Source organism: Rhinatrema bivittatum, chromosome 5 (genome assembly GCF_901001135.1).
Source record: "Rhinatrema bivittatum chromosome 5, aRhiBiv1.1, whole genome shotgun sequence".
Classification (NCBI taxonomy): domain Eukaryota; kingdom Metazoa; phylum Chordata; class Amphibia; order Gymnophiona; family Rhinatrematidae; genus Rhinatrema; species Rhinatrema bivittatum.
Window position 1 is genome coordinate 241,240,891 of NC_042619.1, and position 20,162 is coordinate 241,261,052.

General features: G+C 49.0%; 1 protein-coding gene across 2 annotated transcripts in view; it reads left to right on the top strand.

Moving 5' to 3' along the window:
• The window catches only part of URB1 (URB1 ribosome biogenesis homolog), a 235,012-nt gene that overhangs the window by 98,015 nt on the left and 116,835 nt on the right, over nt 1-20,162 (top strand). For both annotated transcript variants that reach the window (XM_029603591.1, XM_029603592.1), the window contains 6 exons: nt 300-470; nt 1,423-1,622; nt 1,889-2,113; nt 9,551-9,730; nt 13,975-14,812; nt 18,637-18,838. In XM_029603591.1, the coding sequence (XP_029459451.1) occupies nt 300-470; nt 1,423-1,622; nt 1,889-2,113; nt 9,551-9,730; nt 13,975-14,812; nt 18,637-18,838 (1,816 nt within the window). The remainder of the gene's footprint in view (nt 1-299; nt 471-1,422; nt 1,623-1,888; nt 2,114-9,550; nt 9,731-13,974; nt 14,813-18,636; nt 18,839-20,162) is intronic.

The window sequence follows — 20,162 nt, forward strand, 5'->3', positions numbered from 1 at the left end:
TTCTTGAAAGACGAGAGCAAATATTAATTTTGGGTGGAAGCCAAGTGGCATCAAGCTTTTATTGATCTACAAGGAGCGCTTAGATAAACTCTAGTTTTCATTTGGTGACTCTGGGGCCATTATTGGAGACAGAATTCTAGGCTAGATGGGACCATTTGTTGACCCAGCTTGACAATTCTTATGTTCTCTCAGAAATGATTTCATAGCAAATGCAATTGCTGTTTCTTGCCCTTGCTTTGCAGGATGCAAGTGTGCATTCTGTATTAATAGGCTGATAAGAGTCACTTCTCTCTTTGCAGATGTTTTGGATATGGTGGATGTGATTGTGGAGGGTAGCGAGGGCCTAGATGAAGAGATCGGGTTTGCTTTGAATGAAGACATGGTCCTGAACACATTTCCTTTCAGTGCCCTTGTCCCTGCGGCACTGGAGGCCAGGAATAAACTGCTGCTCCAGACAGAGTGTGTCCAAGGTATGTGTTTGTAGATTGCGTTCTGGAAATTACCTGCAGTGAATGCCTTTGGTGTGCAGATAGCGCAGCAAGGAGTTGACCCTTCACTAAAATATTCAGATTCATTTCCACTCCAGACAAAAATTCCATGACGGTGATGGTATTCTGTTCTCTGTGTGATGATGACAGTGTTAGGTGGAGCAGTTCTCTGTCTGATACATTTAATATATTTGGACCAGCTGATTAAAAACAGTATCACCAGATCCAATATGCTGCACCTAACCAGAATATTAGAGCATGCACCCCTCGACTATGTGGTAAAAATGAGAATTTTTCTCATCGACTCAAAATAGGAAAAACTCCATAGTTATATCTAGCTCAGTGAGATCGAGTTAGCAGCAGTGAAAGATTTAGGAGTTTGCCGCCCCTAGGCACTAGTGGGATGTCGCCCCCCTCCTCCCCCCAGACAAGGAACAACAGAGCAGAAAGTCTGAGGCTCAACCTTTTTTTGCTCTGCTCTGTCTGCTCCATGCTCCTCGTCCCCTCATGTCCCTGAATGACAGGGAGGGTGGGCTGGATTACAGTACAGAATGACTTCTCTTTACTCCCTAAACGAAGTAGGGGCGTGGGCATGGGGCAGTGGAGGCTGGAATAGAGAGTACAACTGTTGTTTTTTTCTTTGCTCTGTCCCTTTCAGCCTCACCCCCCCTCCCCTCCTGTTCTTTGCCGAGTGAGATTCAGCACAGCTGAGAGGTAGCAAATCTTTAGCTGCTGCCCCTCAGGTTTCTGCCGCCCTGGGCACATATCATCTAGTGTGCCTATTAACAAATCCAAGCCTGGCTGGCAGTTTAGTCTGGAAGAAGGGTGTATATGGATGGAGTCAGGCTAATCCTTCCAGTACTTGTGATTTTTCAGGTAAAGGTTTAGTCTATTGGCTCTCCATCTGTTGATGATATTCTTGTTTTTTGGCCAGATGGAGTGGTGCAGTACCTAGTGGCGGTTTTGATGGACATCCTTCACTCTCAGAGAGACCCCCTCGCCCTTTGTCTGACCTTGCACTGCTACGATCAGGAGCTTCAGTCATTCAGCACCAGATCCGTGCAGCATCCTTGGCTCTGCCAGTTCCTCGCATATTACCACCTCTGGATACCACCACAGGCCAGAGGGACTCTGGTAAAACTTGTGTCACTAACAATAATAAAAATCCTATACCCAAGCTAGTCTGCCGGTCAACATGAACAAGTAATTGCTTAAATGTAGGCAGCCTGAGTCTTATCTTTCTGTACAAATGTTATCTTTGAATCAAACTGTGTAACCATAACAATGGGTATTCTGGTGTTTGGTATTTAGTAACTGGATGTTACATGGAAACTGAATTTATTTCTGTACTAAGTCTTAACTTTTGTCCCCTTGCTGGGGGGGGGGGGTTTTTTGAACAGGTTAATCAGGATACCAAGGCTGGCACCGACCTGCCCTGGGTGGAAGGTTCTTCATTTTCCTGCATGCTGCAGTCTGCTTACATGAAAGGCGCGCTCGCCCTTTCCCAGCCGGAGGTGCAGATACAGCTGAAAGGGGCAGTTTCCTGCCTACAGCTGGAGGAGCTCTTGCTGGCTGTCAAACAAGTGATGCTATATCTCAGGACTACAGTGGACAACTTCAGTAAAGTAAGAACCTTTCCCTACTCCCATCCCCCATCTGTACATTACTGCTGTTATGTGGGAGTAATGCTGCTGTGAGAGGTAGTTCTGCGGCTTATGCAAGCTACACTGGTTTCTTTTTTTTTTTTTTTGATGAGAGGAGGAGTTTTATTTTTGTTTTTAAGCTGGGATATTAATCCTTCTGCTTTGGCAATGGTCATTACAGCATTATGTCCCCAATGTGATCAGGTGGCAGGCTAATAACAGCCTCCCACACCCCCATTTTGTACAGGTTCTCAGTCTCAGCCACGAGGCCTCAAAGGGTCCACCCTTAGCTTATAGCTCAGACCCAGTGCTTGGATCTTAGGCAGAAGGCCAGGCATTGCAGTGCTTTAAGTGTTGCACCTGTTAAAGTCCACTTATTTTGGTAAAGCAGTAGTGGTAGTGTTGTCCTGCTGACGTGAAGCAAGGGGTTGCTGAAATATGGTGAATTCTGGAGGCTGATCTTCCTGAACACCCTTCACCATCATCCAAAGAATGTTGGCCTGGGACACACATGTATCCACAGCTGTCCGAGCCCCTGGAATGTTCTGCTGCCACATGACTGATATTTCCAAAAAAGTGTTTTGTTTTGTTTTTTTTTGGCAGATTCTGTAATAAATGCATCTGCTACAGATTAATACCTTACAGAACGTCTGCCAACCCTTGAATTGGTGGAAAGGTTTTCTTCAACATCGAGTTACCTCATCAGTAAATCAACAAGAAACTCTGTAGTTTCCTTGAACTAAACTTTTGCCTATCCCTGTTCTTCCTTAGTGCAGCAGTGCCTTTGACTTACTCAGATTTGGTCACTGTGTGTATGTATATGTTCTTTTGAGTTGTTTTTACTTTTTTTATTTGATTGTTTTGAGTGTTATTTTAGTGTTTCTACATTATGTAATTCCCTGTACGTACCAGATCAGTCCAGACTCCTGGGTTTTGCTTCCCTGCCAGCGGATGGAGACAGAGAAAATTTCACTGACACTGTACATAACCCAGTGTGCCACCTGCAGTCCCTCAGTATTTCTCTGTCTTCAGCAGATGGTAGATGGGGCAAAACTTGGGTTCTACAGTCAGGAGACTGTTTTGGATTTATGAGCCTTCCTCCCAGGAAGTCTTTGGGTCCTAGTGGGTCCTTCCCTGTCTGGTTGAGTTAGACGAGCTGGGGGATGGTTACCCCTTTCGTACACTCGCTCCTTTCTTCCGTGGAGTGTAAATCGGGTGGTCCATATCCCTCCCCTTCACGAGGCTGCTGAGGCAGCTACAGGCTCAGGGCGGCTGTTTTCTTTTAGTCTGTCTCTTTTTTTTTTTTTTTTTTTTTTTTTTTTTAATTTGTCTGATTTTCTTTTTTTCTGCTAGCAGCTCTGTTCCATTCTAGGGAGTAGGTATTGTAAGTTTGGTAAAGTTTTTTGAAGAAAAAGAGATCTGGCCTTTTTCTGATCTGCCATGTGGCCTGCGCTCCTGGAACCTGAACCTGTGCCCCAAAGGAAAGTGTTGGTATCTTTATTGTTCTCAGAGAGTTTTAAAAAAAAAAGAGAGAGAGAACAAGGAACTAGATGAGGAATTTGTGCCACAGTGAGGTTCTGTGAGGAGAAGCTACCTTAGCAGCTCGGGGAGCTCAGCAATGGGGTTTTTCAACAGCTTGTCTGCCTGTGGAGGAGACCGGCTTCGAGGCGCTGAGGGACTGTTCCACTGCTTGTCGTTGAGATGCTCGTGGTGCCGTGGGTGCGGGGAGAAAGTGTATGTGCATGCAGCAAAAGCATGCCAGGGGTCTGTGTCAAGCATGATTGCACCAGTAGAACAAGCCTCACGGATGACGGGGTCCAGCAGTGAGGTTTTCCCAATCAGCATGGAAATGGCGGCCATTTTCAATTTCCTAGCAGCGTCAGCGGGAGAGCCAAGGGAATCCCCTTTTCAGCTATTGCCGGCAGTTCCCTGTCCTGCAGAGGGGCAAAGAAGCACTTGCACTGAGGAGAGGAGTCTTTGGTTCTGGTAGAGGTCTTTTGCTGATTTTAATTTGCTTATGTGCAAAGCGTGTTTAGCGAGATGCTGGCTCTTTGCCCCAGTATCCATGGATTCTCGGCCAGTCAAGAGGCCTGAGTTGTTGAGAAGCTCTTCAGGCCGATGATTTTCGGTGCTGGATATTAAACGGATCTGGGCTTAAACGCGCTAGGTGCAGGCAGGCTTTACTTAGTTGTGTGGTAGGCCACTGCAGCAGTTCTTTACTCGCATATGTAGGAGTGTGTGTGCATTCTCACCGCATGGCGGCTGCATGTGCTGGGACCTGGATGTATAAGGCCAATGCCTAGGCTTGAGTCTGTATGTCTGCGACCTAGACTTGAGCGCATATTTGTGCAGGTACATGAGCGTGCAAGACCCCGGCCTATACAAGCTTGTATTTGCGCATGTGTGTATGACCGCGACTTAGTCTAGAGCACGAATTTGCGTGCATCCTGAAGGGGTGTGCGTGTACGCCCAGGTGGCATTGGTGTGCACCCTGGAGGCTGCCTAGAGCAGACATTCAGGAGAGCTAGGTGCCAGGGGCGAACAGGTCCAAGTGCCTTGCTATCTGTGAGGCGTGCAGTCAGATAACAATTCAGTCCTCACTCTCTCTCCGTTTGTGTAAGTGCTGTTTAGAGGCTCAAAGCGATTTGACTACTACAGCTTTTGCCCATGTTGGGACATCCCCTCGGCCTATGGTGTCTCTGGAAGGGGAGTAGAGGGGGAGGCAAGGCAATGTTCAGTTCTTCTCCCTTGTCTCGAGGGCAGAAGCTTCCCTGAGAGAGGTTGGAGAGAGCAAGGTTGGGCCTATGGACTCTGGTATAGATCCATCCTCCTCCTGGGTGGAATGTTTCCAGGGCCTGCAGACCTTTCTTTTTTTTTTTTTTTTTTGGCCTGCAGACCTTTCTGCAGGGGTGCCCAGCAAAGATGAAGCAACCTACTATGTAGGGATCACATGCTTGGGCCTCCCATTTGTCAGTCATGGCAGGCAAATGCCGCAGGGAGGCTGTCCCTGGTAATGTTCAAGGGGGTGTGGATCATGAGACATTGGAGGATTCCCATAGGGAATTGGCTTACTCACTTCTAGAAGAGGGAGAAATTGAATATGATTGAGTGCTGCTTCGGTCTCTGCTCAGATTTTTCTTTTTTTTTTTTTTCACAGAGACGTCTTACTGAGTTTCTTGACTCAGGCCCTGACACACTTAGTGTGACCAGAGGTCAATTTTAAGTTACGTGTCCTGTTTCTTTCCCCCCAATATCTAATTCAAGAGATATTGGATTTAAAGAAGTTAAATGCAGCTCTCAAGGTTTCCCGTTTTCCACATGGAAACTCTGAGGTTCGTCAGAGTGGCAGTACACAAGGGAGCGTTCTTGGCATCTCTCACCTTGATAGAGGCATATCTGCACATAGCCATCAGGCCGGAGCACCAGAGATTGAGGTTCATGGTCCTAAGTGAACATTTTCAGTTTCAAGCCCTTCCCTTCGGCTAGCGAAGGCTCCATGTACCTTCACCAAGGTGATGGTGGTGGGGGCAGACGCACTGCAAAAGGAGGGTGTGTTGATGTATCAGTATCTGGATAACTGGCTTATTCATGTAAAATCAAATGACCTCTGTCAACAATCAGCTCAATAGGTACCAATGCACTTGAAGTCTCTAGAATAGGTGGTGAACCTAGCAACAAGCTATTTAGTCCTCTTACAAGCTTTGGAGTATCTGGGAGCTCAGTTCAACACATTGGCGGAGAGAGATTGCTGAAATTGCAGAGTCAGATTAGGCTTCTGCTAGCGCTTTTGGTGCCCAGGGTCTGGGACTATTTACAGGTCTGGATTCTCTGGCATCGACATTGGAATTAATGCATTGGATGTTTGCACGTATGTGGCCTCTGCAGGGGGCTCTTCTCCTGCTGGAATCCATTATTTGAAGAGTTTCATCTTCCTCGTCCATTAGCGGGGGAAGCCAGTCTTTCGTAGTGCTTACTTGCACCAATCTCGAGCGTGCTGCGGAATTGGAGATTCTGAATTGGATAATAGTCATCTCAGATGCAAGCCTCTCTGGATGGAGGGCGGCGGCAAGATCAGCCTGCACAGGGCCAGTGGTCGAAACAGGGAGGCCTCATGGCCTATCGATCAGTTAGAGACGAGAGCGGTGCATTTCGCATTGCTTGCCTGTCTGCTAAAGTTACGTGGCCTTCCAGTGCGGATCCTATCAGACAATGTGACTATGGTGGACTACATCCAACCGTCAAGGCAGAACCAAGAATCAGGCAGTGACTTGAGAGGCCTGGGAGTTGATTCTCTGGGTAGAACAGCACTTGGAGTTGATGGCAGTGTCTCACATCACCAGAGTGAACTACGTTCAGGTGGATTTTATCATTTGGAGATAGACCATGGAGAATGGGAGCTGTTGGAGGCAGCGATGTGTCTCATTCATGGAAGATGGGATATCCCAACCAAAGAGAACAGCAAGGCGTCACAGTTTTATAGCCGCTGAACAGAACACGGTACAAAGGAATCGGAGCTCTGGTGTTGCCGTGGACTCGAGGGATTCTTCTTTGTCTTCCCTCTCGTGGTCCCTGGTAGACAAGGGATTACAGCGGATAGAAAAACATCCAGGCAACATAATCCTGGTAGCTCCAAAGTAGCCACATTGACCATGCTTTCCAGATCTGATCAACATGGCCCTAGACAGGCCCCTGAGGTTTAGACATCTGTCGACTGTTTTCCACCAGAGCCCAATATTTTTGAGTCAGGCAGCTCACTTCTGTCTCACGGCTTTGCTTCTCAGAAGAGTCAACTGAGATGGAGAGGATATTCTGAAGCGGTTATTTCCACCTTCTACATCCTTGATGTATATGTGAATTTGGAGGATCTTCACATCCTGGTCTGCTGTTAACTGAGTGCAGCCTCAGTCTGTTCAGGCTATGGTGTTGCATATTTTGGCTTTTCTACAGAAAAGTTCTGGTCAAGGGATTGACCTTTAACGAGTGTCCAGGTAGCTACATTGGGTTGTCTCCAGGGTAAGGTGCAAGAGTATGCTCTGTCTGCACATCCAGATTTTCGATGGTTCTTCAGGGAGCTAAGAACTTGGGTCCTCACATGTGGAACATTTGTCCATCTTGGAATCTGACTCTAGTCCTTAGAGGATTGTGTGAGGCTCTGTATGAGCCACTAAAGAGAACTAGGTTAAAGACTTGACTCTTTAGGTGGTTTTCTTGGTGGCTATTTGTTCAGCCAGGAGAATTTCGGAGTTCCAGGGGCTGTTGTGTTGAGATCCCTTCCTACAGATGTCTGATTCAGGGGTATCTTTATGCATAGTTCCTTCTTTTCTTCCTGAGGTAGTCTTGGCGTTCCATCTACGTTAGACAGTAGGGCTTCCAGCTTTTATGGATTTGGATTCCTCTACACCTCATGAGGGGGAGCTTAGGCGCTTAGATTGGAGGCATGCATTGTTGAGGTATCTAAAGGTCATTTATGATTTCCATAGATCGCATCTCCTCTTTGTAGATCGTATCACCTCTTTGTACTGTGGAGTGGTCCAGAGAGGGGAAATAAGTCATCTATGGCTACAATTGTGCAGTGGCTGAAGAAAGCAATTGTCAACTTACATTTCTAAAAGGTGCCCACTGCCAGGGGGTTTAGAAGCATACTTGACTCATTGTCAGGTGACTTCCTGCGCTGAATCACATCAGGTGTTTCCACATGAAATTTACTGGGTGGCTACTGGGAAGTCATTGGCCATTTTTGCTAGGCATTATCGTTTGGAGGTCAGGGCTCTGGCTTCCATGTGCTTTAGTGAGAGTGTTCTACGAGCGGAATGCTCCACGGCCCACCTGAGTTAAGGGAAGTTTAGGTACATCCCAGGAGTCTGGACTGATCTGGGTACGTACAGGAAAAGAAAATTGGTTCTTACCTGCTAATTTTCGTTCCTGTAGTACCACAGATCAGTCCAGAGATCCACCCATTTACTGGGGGGAGAGTCCGCCGCTCGTACTATTGCTTTGTATGTAGTGCGGAGTTGTAGCTTTGTAATGATGATCGCTTATGTTAAATTTTGGAAATGAGTTTTCCATTGTCTTTTTGGGCAACTTCACCTTCTTCCAGCTCGTTGGAGGTGAGGGAATTTGCTTAGACGTTTTCTTAGAAATGTATGGCGGTTCTTGTCATCTTGGCTTGGGTACAGGTCAAAATTGAGGGACTGCGGGTGGCTCTGGATTATGTAAGGTGTCAGTGAAACTTTCTCTGTCTCCATCTGCTGGCAGGGAGGCAAAATCCAGAAGTCTGGACTGATCTGTGGTACTACAGGAATGAAAATTAGCAAGTAAGAACCAATTTTCCTTTTTTTATGCTTTGTAAGTTACCTTGTGATTTATTGGAAAGGTGATTCACAAATCTAATAAAATTAAATCTGTTAAATAAGGATATCTAAACACTGACTGACCTATCCAGTCTATCCAATTGTTTTCGTCCACACTGCTTAAGGGTATATTCCAGTTGTAGAAGCTTGACCACTTGTAGGATATTGCTCTTCTCCAAGTTAGTTTTTGTTATATGATTCCCATACTTAATTCTGCCACTCCCGTGTCTTACCACTAAGCTTTGTAATAATCTAAACAGCTAGTAAAACTAGTGAGGCTTTTGCTTGAGCATCTGGTCGTCCAGTCGTGTGGCATTGCTGGATGCTACTGCCATCCTACCAGCATTGACTTGGTTGGTTTCTGGGAATTTGTATCCCATTGGTTGCAGCCTGGCTACCATGTGGTCTGCAGGTTATCCTTCCTTTGTCTACCTCTTGTATTCTTATCGCCTCCCCTCTTCCCTCTGTTCTTGAGAATGAAGAGTAGGTTCCTATCACTGTCCCCTATATCTGTCCCAAGCATGCTTGAATCCTATCTGTGACTTCCACCATCCTCTCAGTAAGAAAATATGTTCTGTTTCCTCTGAGTTTCCCTCCTCAGCTTCATATCATGAAATTCCTTTTGTATGATAATTTTTATCTTTCTGTACTTTACTGAAGCCTGCTAAATATTTTAATGTTTGTCATATCCCTCCCTTTCTCTTCTCTCCTCCAATAAGTACATTGAGTATCTTAAGCCTGCCTTTGTAGTGTAAGTTGCAGGCCCAGTACCATTTTAGTAGTCCTCCTCTGAACTACTTCTATCCTCTCAATCTGCATGTATGTGTGTGCGTCTGTGTGTTTTTGTGCACTTATATACATGCGCTCGTAGGATTGCTGGTTGGTATATGAACATGCAGTAGTATAGAGCCCCCTCTCTTCCCCACATTCACAACTGGGGCTGATGAGTCCACACCTATAGTGCCTCAGCTGTGGGAGTCCTGAGGTTATTCCCCTGTCAAGAGTCTTTCATATTGTACTTCACTTAGCGTTCTGTCAGACAGAATAACATACTCCTGTATACTTGCAGCTGAAGAAGGACCTAGGGGCTACTCTCATCGATCTCTTCCTGAGCCTTCTCAGCTGCCTGCTCTGCAGATACGATGACGTGAAACTGGGCTGTCCTCAGATATCCACAGGGAACCCTGCTGAATCTACTCTCTTCATAGACCCAGAGTCCACATCCACAGAAGAAGCTGCCAGAGACAAGGTACAAGTACCAGAGGTTTCATAACTTAGAGTGCCTGCTTTACAGAGAATCCAAAAGTATTTCTCTCCTGACAAACTTTTAAGGAGGTTACAGGGAAATCCCAACATAATGTGTTATGGGAAAACTCTGTGTGTAATATCTGCCTAACTCCTTTCCAAGTCTAAATGAAGCAGCTAATGCCCAGATCCTCTGTTTTTTTGGTATTAGGATTCAGTGGCAGGGAGTCTTACATATGTCCCAGGTGGTGCTCTGGGGGAGGGAGGCTCATACATAGCAACAAGTGACTAGAGGCCTGGTATATGCAGGTAGAAGTTGCTTTGTATAATTTTGAATGTTTATTTTTAATGTTTTGTAAGAAGAAAGAGGTGAAAATTGCTCTTTGCTTAAAATAAATTAATGATATGTCACCATTTCAACTTGTGGGGAAAGAAATCGCAAGTTTTGCCTCAAAGCTGAAACTAAAAATATTTGAAATGAAAGGATGACCACTGTCAACTGCAAAAGGTCCTACTGGATTTCCTTGATTTGAGATTTATTCCTTTGTATCATAATATTTTTTGCAGGTGGCTAGCTGTTCACAGAAATGTTATCCTAACAGATTATTTTGTAAGTGCTCAGTGGAAAGGGAAATTTGGAAGATCAGTTCTGATTAGAAAAAGTACAGAAATATATAGATGTTTGTGCTAATGAGCATATTTATAAGTTACCTGTCAGATATGTCCACAAAAGAGAGGAAATAAAAATTAAATTAAAAGGAACCTTAAGATAGGAAGAAAGATTGCAGCATCAAAAGAGCTACAGCAAGCATCAACTTTTGTGTACTAGTATGGGGAAAAACTGAAACTGGCCACACACATACAGGTAGCCACCAAACAGCATGTCTTGTGCCTAACTCCCATGCCACACACTGCCCTTCAGTGTGTTCTATCATTTACTCCTATAATGAGACATCTCGCTGCACAAACAGCTGTCCAGCATGGCTTGGACCTACTCCCATAGCGAGACCTACTACCCCACAGTCAGCTGTCTAGCATGTCTTACAACATACTCCCACACCAAGACCACCTACCTTACAGCACACCTGTAACTTCTCTGAGAATAAGACCTTTTAGCCTACACGTGGAATTCCAGCATGTTCTGTGCCTTACTTCAATAACAAGACCACTCACCCCACACACACAGCCTTCCAGCACACCCTGTGAACATACTCCCAACAAGAAGAGGACCTACATAAGAGCTAGTTCCCTGTACGTACCAGGATCAGTCCAGACACCTGGGTTGTGACTCCGCACCAGCAGATGGAGACAGAGCAAGACTTGTCGGGCACACCTACATATAGTAAGGCGCCACCCACAGCCCCTCAGTCTTTCTCTGTCTCCAGCAGATGGGGCAGGTCCACCCACAGTCTCTGGTGGTCCCTGGTTAGTGGGGTTAGCTAGTCAGGGATTCTTGTTTGTTTAAAAAAAAAAAGGAATAGGAATAGGAAAAGAAAGCAGCAAGTCAGAAGAGGAAAGTTGCCCGAGTCCTGAAAGCCTCCCAGGGGGGTTGCAAGGTTCTGAGGGGACCATCCCCCCCCTGGTTGAGGCCGCTGCTGAGGGTTGAGGACCCGGCCTGTTTCTGGCAGCAGTGTCGGGGGTGACACCGGGGAGCCCGGTTCACTCACCCCCGCTGGAGCAGGAGGATCAGGACCAGGGTCAGCGGCAAGTAAAGTAAAAAAAAAAAAAAAAAAAACAAAAAACAAAAAAAAACCCCAGTGTTAGTTGTTTTCGCTGGCTCGCCGTTCTCTCGCTCCGTTGTTGTCGCTGGGGGGGGGGGGGGGGGGGGGCTCCATTTCGCCGGACAGGGCCGCTGATTTTTTTACTTAGATTTCTCGGCTCGCCGAGGGGGGCTTCGTGCCGCGGCTCGCTTAGCGCGGGAACGGCGGCCATTTTAGCTACTGTGAGGGAAGCCACGAGGAAGGCCGCGGGAGATGCCGGCTTGCCTCCCGCGCTTTCCCCACAGCAGTGGGCCCCCGGGGGAGGCCCCCCGGGGGGGGGGCTGATTCGCCGACGGGACAGAGTCTAGAGGAGGCCTCCTCGGATTCGGAGGCCTCCTTTTCCTCAGATTTTGCAGTTTTGCTGCAGAAAATTTTGAAATATAAGAAGTCCAAAAGGAAAAGAGGAAGGTCGGCTAGAGGGGGTTCGGACGGTCGATCAGAACCCCGGAAGAAGAAAGCGGGGGAGGGTCTCCGGAGACCCGCGGACCCGCCCAGAGAGCACCGTCCCTTACGGGGAATTCCCCAGGACACCGACTCCGATTCGGCCTCGTCAGTGGAGGAAGAACCGGACGTAGGGGCCCCGGGGGGAACCGGGGGTCCCGCCGAGGAGGAGGTGGTGCACCCTGGGACCACCAAAGGAATGCCAGCGGTGGAAGGTGACGACCCTAAAGTCATGCGCTTGTTCCGGAAGGAGGAACTGGCGCCGCTTATCCCGGCTATCCTTCGGGAAGTGGGGGTGGATGCTCCCCCCCGGTGGGGTCTCGAACAGATGCCAAGATGGACCCGGTGCTGTTGGGCCTTACGGGGCCGGCTGTGGCTTTCCCGTTCCACTTCTCGGCGTCCGATATCCTCTTCCGGGAATGGGATGCCCCGGAATTGGGCCTGAAGGTGAGTAAAGCTCTGGATAAGCTGTATCCATTGCCGGATGACGCGCTGGAACTCCTTCGTTTTCCCAGAGTGGATGCAGCGGTGTCAGCAGTCACGAAACTGTCCACGATACCAGTCACAGGAGCCACGGCTCTTAAGGATATTCAGGATCGGAAACTGGAGGTCCAGCTTAAAAAGGTGTTCGAGGCTTCGGCCCTGGGGGTCCGCGCGGCTATCTGTAGTAACTTTGCTTTGCGGGCATTTTTGCCCTGGGCTCGGGTGCTTCAGGCCAATGCAGGTCTCTCGGGAGAAGAGGCTGCGCAGGCGGACCACCTGGAGGCGGTGATCGCGTACAGCGCGGATGCTATGCATGACCTCCTGCGGACTTCGGCTAGGGCCATGGTCTCGGCGGTTTCAGCGCGCCTGCTCCTTTGGCTCCGCAATTGGGCGGCGGATGGGTCATCGAAGGCTCATCTTGGCTCGCTCCCGTTTAAGGGGAAGTTGTTGTTTGGTAAACAACTGGACGATTTGATGCAGTCGCTCGGAGAAAACAGGGCTTTCAAGCTTCCGGAGGACAGGCACCGGACCCGAACATCTTTCTCCAATAGGGCTCGTTTCTGAGAGGGAATTAGGTTGGCTTTTTAATACATTCATCTTGGCTTGGGTACAGGTCAATTCTGAGGGACTGCAGGTGGCACTCTGCTGTGGAGCAGTGTATTCTTTGCCTCCATCTGCTGGTAGGGATGCAAACCTGTGGTATTCAGGAACGAAAATTAGCAAGTAAGTTCTTTCCTGTTCGGCACCCATTGTTGGGGGTCAGGGAGTTCCTGTAGATGCAGAGTATATGTTTACATTTATCCCCAAGGCGGTCACCCATGTGAGTATCATCTATCAGGCGTGTCCCGACAGAAAAAAAGATTAAGAATCACTGCTTTAGTACATCTGGCCCAGTGAGATCCCTTCATTGTGGGTGGTGATGACACTTCTGTTTCCCAGAAGGGTATGCAAGAAATGCCACAAGAAGGATCAGCCATTCTTTGATTCTGTGCTCTTTCTCCTAATGTTACTTTTACTTGCTGTAAAGTTTTATCCTCTGAATTATAGCTGTCGCTGACAGCCAGTCAGACAGCTCTCAAGATCTCACTTTTTTTGCTTGCTTGTTTTTTAAACCCCCTTTCTTCTCCACCTATGATGCTCTGCTGTGGCAGTTTGACTGACCGAGAGATAGGAGCCAGTTTATAGTTCTGGCCTCACCCACAAAACACTCGAGAGAGGTGACCCATGGAGTCGTCAATAATGTATTTTAGTTTATATCTGATTTTGTGCACGTTTCATGTACGTGATTTCAAGAAATTGATTCGGTACAGTAACCTTCTGTAAGTGAAGTTAATTTAGCGTGTAATGACCAACCCTGTATACGGTTTCAACTCGTTCAATTGATTGTATGGTTGTGTCAATAAACAATAAAACCCCTTTTCGAAAATCTAAGAGATGGGAACCAAAGAATATGTAACCCAATTTTCCCTTTTTCTTTGCTGTGTTCACCTCTTTTTTGGTCTAAATTATTTTTTGTTTAACCCTTCACACGCTGTATGGTGTGTTTATTGTGTCTTGTCCCCAGGTCCTGGAAGACATGCTCACGGTTATCTTAAAGCACCCTGTTTTGGAGAACTGGTTCCTGGCAGTAGAGCGTCAGTCTTGTCCTTCACACACCTTAAATCCTGCCGGCGTGAGGATGCTGTCGACGCACTTAAACCGTGGGGTCCTTGGCCTGCTACAGTCTGCTGCACCATTGCTGCTGCCCATGAATCGTCTGTATCTGATGGCGAAGTATTGTGAGGCTGTCGCAGAGAGTGTCTTGAAAGAGCTGCAGCCCGGGAAACCTGGTGGGGAGAAGAGGTCTGACAGGGTGTCTCAGGCCATGGAGGCTCTGCAGTATTTACACCCATACGTGGACGAGGCTCAGCTGAGAGAAGTCACCCAGGCTCTGTTACGGCTTCCCGAAGAAAGTCTAGCCACAGAACACCCCGGAAAGCACCTGAGGCCCTATGGAAAGGCTTTGGTACAGTTACTCACCGAAAGCCACAAAAGACCAGCACAGGAGGAAGATCTCTGCTTGAGCACAGAATATGTCCGAGGCCTAGGGACTCTGCTGTGTTACTCTAGCAGTCAGGAGTTGGAAGAGGTGCTCTGGTGCATGCTGCAGAAGGAACCCATGGGCGTGCAGGTGCTAGGGCTGGATGTTCTCAGTCACTGCCTTAGTCGCATGACAGAAACTTGTCTTTCCATTGGGGCTTTGCTGATTCAGCACAGTAGAACTCAGCTGCTGCAGTTCGAACTGTGGTGTTTGAGTGATGGGATGAGAAAGCACTTAAAGAAGCATACGGACGCCTACCTACCCCTCATCAGTACGTACTTACAGTGCAGGGGCCAAGAGAATTTTACACGACCATCAAAAGGTAAACGGACACCAAGTCAGGGCAGTGTAGGGATGGCGGAAGCAGCCAGCCAACCAATGAAATTATCAGCCTTGTCCACTGCATGCCAGTTTTCCAGTAAACCCAGTTACTGGTTAGTATATGAAATGGTTTAATTATGGGGGCTCTTCCCAAGAGGTCTAGTGTAGGATATGCAATATTTACATTACATAAATATCATGACAAACACATGCTGTGATCAGAGGCTTGCACACAAATGAAACAATTGAGCACCCGCTCATAGCATAGCCATGCCTACCCCCCCCCCCCCCCCACAGAGACAGGAAAAATAAATGCAGCTTCTCAATTCATAACCCACCCCTCACATACCTTTGTACTCACATATACACATACATACTTGCTCCAACCACAGACCGCACATGTATACACACACCATACCCCAACACACCTCACATCCCACAACTCTGCTTACACATACTACCCTGCCACATTACACACACCCCACACACAAACCTACCCAAACATGTCCATCCATCCTACAACACATACCCTGATACCGAAACACACACACTTACTCTCTAACCCATACCTCTAAAACCTTGCCATACACACAATCCCTCCATACACATCTAATTTACACACAACCACACACACATCCACCACACACACACACACACAGTCCTTCACAACTGCATCCGCTACTTAAAAACATAGCCATAACCCTAAAAAAGCAAAACCACTCCTATCCACACAAACCCTTCCCCACCCATCCATACACAGACATACCTCACAGAAATCCCACCTATACCTCTTCATATACCCATATATCCCCCCCCCCCCCCCCCCGCAGCCACACCCTTTCAAGAAATCTATGTTGGAAAGCATTTCTGAAGTCATGCCTCTGCTTGCTTTCCCTACTTGGTTTTCTTTTAATACACTGACAGTGACTGAAGATGAAGAGTGAGCCCCTTCCATGGGTGGGCTCCTGACCATACCCCCACCCTGACAGTGACCCAAGATGAAGAGTGAGCCCCTTCCATGGGTGGGCTCCTGACCATACCCCCACCCTGACAGAGACTGAAGATGAAGAGTGAGCCCCCTCCATGGGTGGGCTCCTGACCATACCCCCACCCTGACAGAGACTGAAGATGAAGAGTGAGCCCCCTCCATGGGTGGGCTCCTGACCATACCCCCACCCTGACAGAGACTGAAGATGAAGAGTGAGCCCCCTCCATGGGTGGGCTCCTGACCATACCCCCACCCTGACAGAGACTGAAGATGAAGAGTGAGCCCCTTCCATGGGTGGGCTCCTGACCATACCCCCACCCTGACAGAGACTGAAGAGTGAGCCCCCTCCATGGGTGGGCTCCTGACCATACTCCCATCCTGACAGAGACTGAAGAGTGAGCCCCTTCCATGGGTGGGCTCCTGACCATACTCCCACCCTGACAGAGACTGAAGAGTGAGCCCCTTCCATGGGTGGGCTCCTGACCATACCCCCACCCTGACAGAGACTGAAGAGTGAGCCCCCTCCATGGGTGGGCTCCTGACCATACCCCCACCCTGACAGAGACTGAAGATGAAGAGTGAGCCCCCTCCATGGGTGGGCTCCTGACCATACTCCCACCCTGACAGAGACTGAAGAGTGAGCCCCTTCCATGGGTGGGCTCCTGACCATACTCCCACCCTGACAGAGACTGAAGAATGAGCCCCTTCCATGGGTGGGCTCCTGACCATACCCCCACCCTGACAGTGACCCAAGATGAAGAGTGAGCCCCTTCCAAGGGTGGGCTCCTGACCGTACCCCCACCCTGACAGAGACTGAAGAGTGAGCCCCTTCCATGGGTGGGCTCCTGACCGTACCCCCACCTTGACAGAGACTGAAGAGTGAGCCCCTTCCATGGGTGGGCTCCTGACCGTACCCCCACCCTGACAGAGACTGAAGATGAAGAGTGAGCCCCTTCCATGGGTGGGCTCCTGACCATACCCCCACCCTGACAGAGACTGAAGAGTGAGCCCCCTCCATGGGTGGGCTCCTGACCATACTCCCACCCTGACAGAGACTGAAGATGAAGAGTGAGCCCCCTCCATGGGTGGGCTCCTGACCATACTCCCACCCTGACAGAGACTGAAGAGTGAGCCCCTTCCATGGGTGGGCTCCTGACCATACTCCCACCCTGACAGAGACTGAAGAGTGAGCCCCTTCCATGGGTGGGCTCCTGACCATACCCCCACCCTGACAGTGACCCAAGATGAAGAGTGAGCCCCTTCCAAGGGTGGGCTCCTGACCGTACCCCCACCCTGACAGAGACTGAAGAGTGAGCCCCTTCCATGGGTGGGCTCCTGACCGTACCCCCACCCTGACAGAGACTGAAGAGTGAGCCCCCTCCATGGGTGGGCTCCTGACCATACTCCCACCTGACAGAGACTGAAGATGAAGAGTGAGCCCCCTCCATGGGTGGGCTCCTGACCATACTCCCACCCTGACAGAGACTGAAGAGTGAGCCCCCTCCATGGGTGGGCTCCTGACCATACTCCCACCCTGACAGAGACTGAAGAGTGAGCCCCTTCCATGGGTGGGCTCCTGACCATACTCCCACCCTGACAGAGACTGAAGAGTGAGCCCCTTCCATGGGTGGGCTCCTGACCATACCCCCACCCTGACAGTGACCCAAGATGAAGAGTGAGCCCCTTCCAAGGGTGGGCTCCTGACCGTACCCCCACCCTGACAGAGACTGAAGAGTGAGCCCCTTCCATGGGTGGGCTCCTGACCGTACCCCCACCCTGACAGAGACTGAAGAGTGAGCCCCCTCCATGGGTGGGCTCCTGACCATACTCCCACCCTGACAGAGACTGAAGATGAAGAGTGAGCCCCCTCCATGGGTGGGCTCCTGACCATACTCCCACCCTGACAGAGACTGAAGAGTGAGCCCCCTCCATGGGTGGGCTCCTGACCATACTCCCACCCTGACAGAGACTGAAGAGTGAGCCCCTTCCATGGGTGGGCTCCTGACCATACTCCCACCCTGACAGAGACTGAAGAGTGAGCCCCTTCCATGGGTGGGCTCCTGACCATACTCCCACCCTGACAGAGACTGAAGAGTGAGCCCCCTCCATGGGTGGGCTCCTGACCATACTCCCACCCTGACAGAGACTCAAGATGAAGAGTGAGCCCCTTCCATGGGTGGGCTCCTGACCATACTCCCACCCTGACAGAGACTGAAGAGTGAGCCCCTTCCATGGGTAGGCTCCTGACCATACTCCCACCCTGACAGAGACTGAAGAGTGAGCCCCTTCCATGGGTGGGCTCCTGACCATACTCCCACCCTGACAGAGACTGAAGAGTGAGCCACCTCCATGGGTGGGCTCCTGACCATACTCCCACCCTGACAGAGACTCAAGATGAAGAGTGAGCCTCTTCCATGGGTGGGCCTCTGGCTGTATTCTGCCTTGCTATTCTGTGCAATATATTATTTTCTAATTTAGTAAGTTGTTTGGTTTCATTCCTTTCTTTAATACCTGCAGTTATACCAGTTTACCAACTACTTTAATACCTACCCAAACTTTCAGATTTTACCCTTGCCAACTGCATACATCTTGTGTATAGAAAGGAAAAAGAGCAATGGAGGCATTCTGGGGGTGAGTGCTATTCTTTAACCAGTATGTACCATTCAGCTAAAGTTACACACACAGGGCTGACTGGAAAATACCTGTCCTGACTATACCCAGATAAAGTTGTGCACGCAAGTCCCTCTGAATATCCAGGAAGAGTAACGCATGTCACTTTCCTCAGGAGTTCTTGCCACACGCCAGCTTGCTGAATATTGACTTTTGTTTCTCTGCAGTATCCTCTCTGGTGGCCGTTACTCTGCGAGAGGCCCTGTGGAAGAAACTTGTAAACGCGGCTTTGGCAGATGAGGGTTCTTCGGGGCTCGCTCTGCAAATGGATGTTCTTTCAAAACTACTTCCATTTTCAGACACCGGGGAACTAATAAAACTCCGTGACCAGTTGCCCCAAGTTCTCTCAAACCCAGGAAACCAAGAAAGGTAATTTTGCGCTCTCCTCAGATTGTAATTGCTTTATGTGTAGATAACCCAAAAATCTCCTGTTTTGATATAATTCCTAGTCGGTACACAGATACTGCACTGCCAGTCAGGGGAAGCTGCTTCTGGCCAAGCCATAAGCGCACTGTATGAACTGTGTACAAGCAACAGGAGACTTTGTCTACTGCATGTTCGTAGAGGACTAAGGGGCGAATGTCCCAAGGAGCAGAGAGGAAATATACTGAAGAGTGACTGACTAATTATGGAGATTATGAAACTCTGTTTCCTTTCAGTGACTTTGTGTTTCTTCCTGGGATTTGGTTGCAGTTTGGAGGTATTGAGGTAACTGATCAGAAGGCCAATGGTAGAAAATGGATACTTAAAGCACCTGTTTAAGAAATGTAACGTTTCATACAGAGCCTTTTACCTCTAGAGCTGGATGACTTAAAGAACTGACACAGCCATTTCCTCTCTCCTATCTGTGTCCCTCCTTTTATCTTCACCCTGGAGCATTTAGGAAGGTTGTTCTGCTGCCTTGGCACTTCATGTGGAGCAAGCTTATAGCACTGCCCATTAGGAGTGGAGGAGCAGCTTCGTGGTTAGAGTAGCAGGGAAGCCAAAGTTCCAGTCCCACTGTCAACTCCTTGTGCCCTTGGGCAAGTCACTTCACCCTCCATTGTCTCAGGTACAGACTTAGACCTAGAACCACTAAGCCTTGATGTTCCACTATTGTCGGGGAGGTGTCGCATTCTAGGCCAAACACCCCAAGACAAAAGAACACAGCGAGCAGCCCCACCAATGGACCCAGACTACTTTGAAAGGCTCGGGGGAGGGCGGGAGGCCTCCAGACCAGCCAATTTTTTGTACTTACCTTTGAGGGGGGAGGAAGGGGAGGGGATGGGGGGACACACTGAACTCCCAATGCGGATCTAGTCCTTTGGGGTATGTGACGGGGCACTGAATCCCCAGTGCAGCTCTTTACATTTTGGGGGGGGGGGGAGGGGTACCATCACCACCGCATGGGCTCATTGTTCTAATTTTTTTTACTTCTGGGGAGTCTAGGCCGCCCCAAGTAGCCAGCCCAAGTTAAGCCAGGGGTCAGCACTGACCCCCCCACCCTCCTCCTCCACTCAACTTCCCCATTTAGCTACAGGACTTTCTTTTTTCGGCCAGCTCTTTAAAAATGAGGTGGGAGCCTGGGGACCCGAGTTAGGGTCCCAGGCCTTCTACCTCACATTTACTGCATTTCAAATAGACGGTGGTGTTTTATCACGGCTGACCACCTTCTCGGTTGGCTGCAATAAAATATTTGCATAGGATTGCCTAT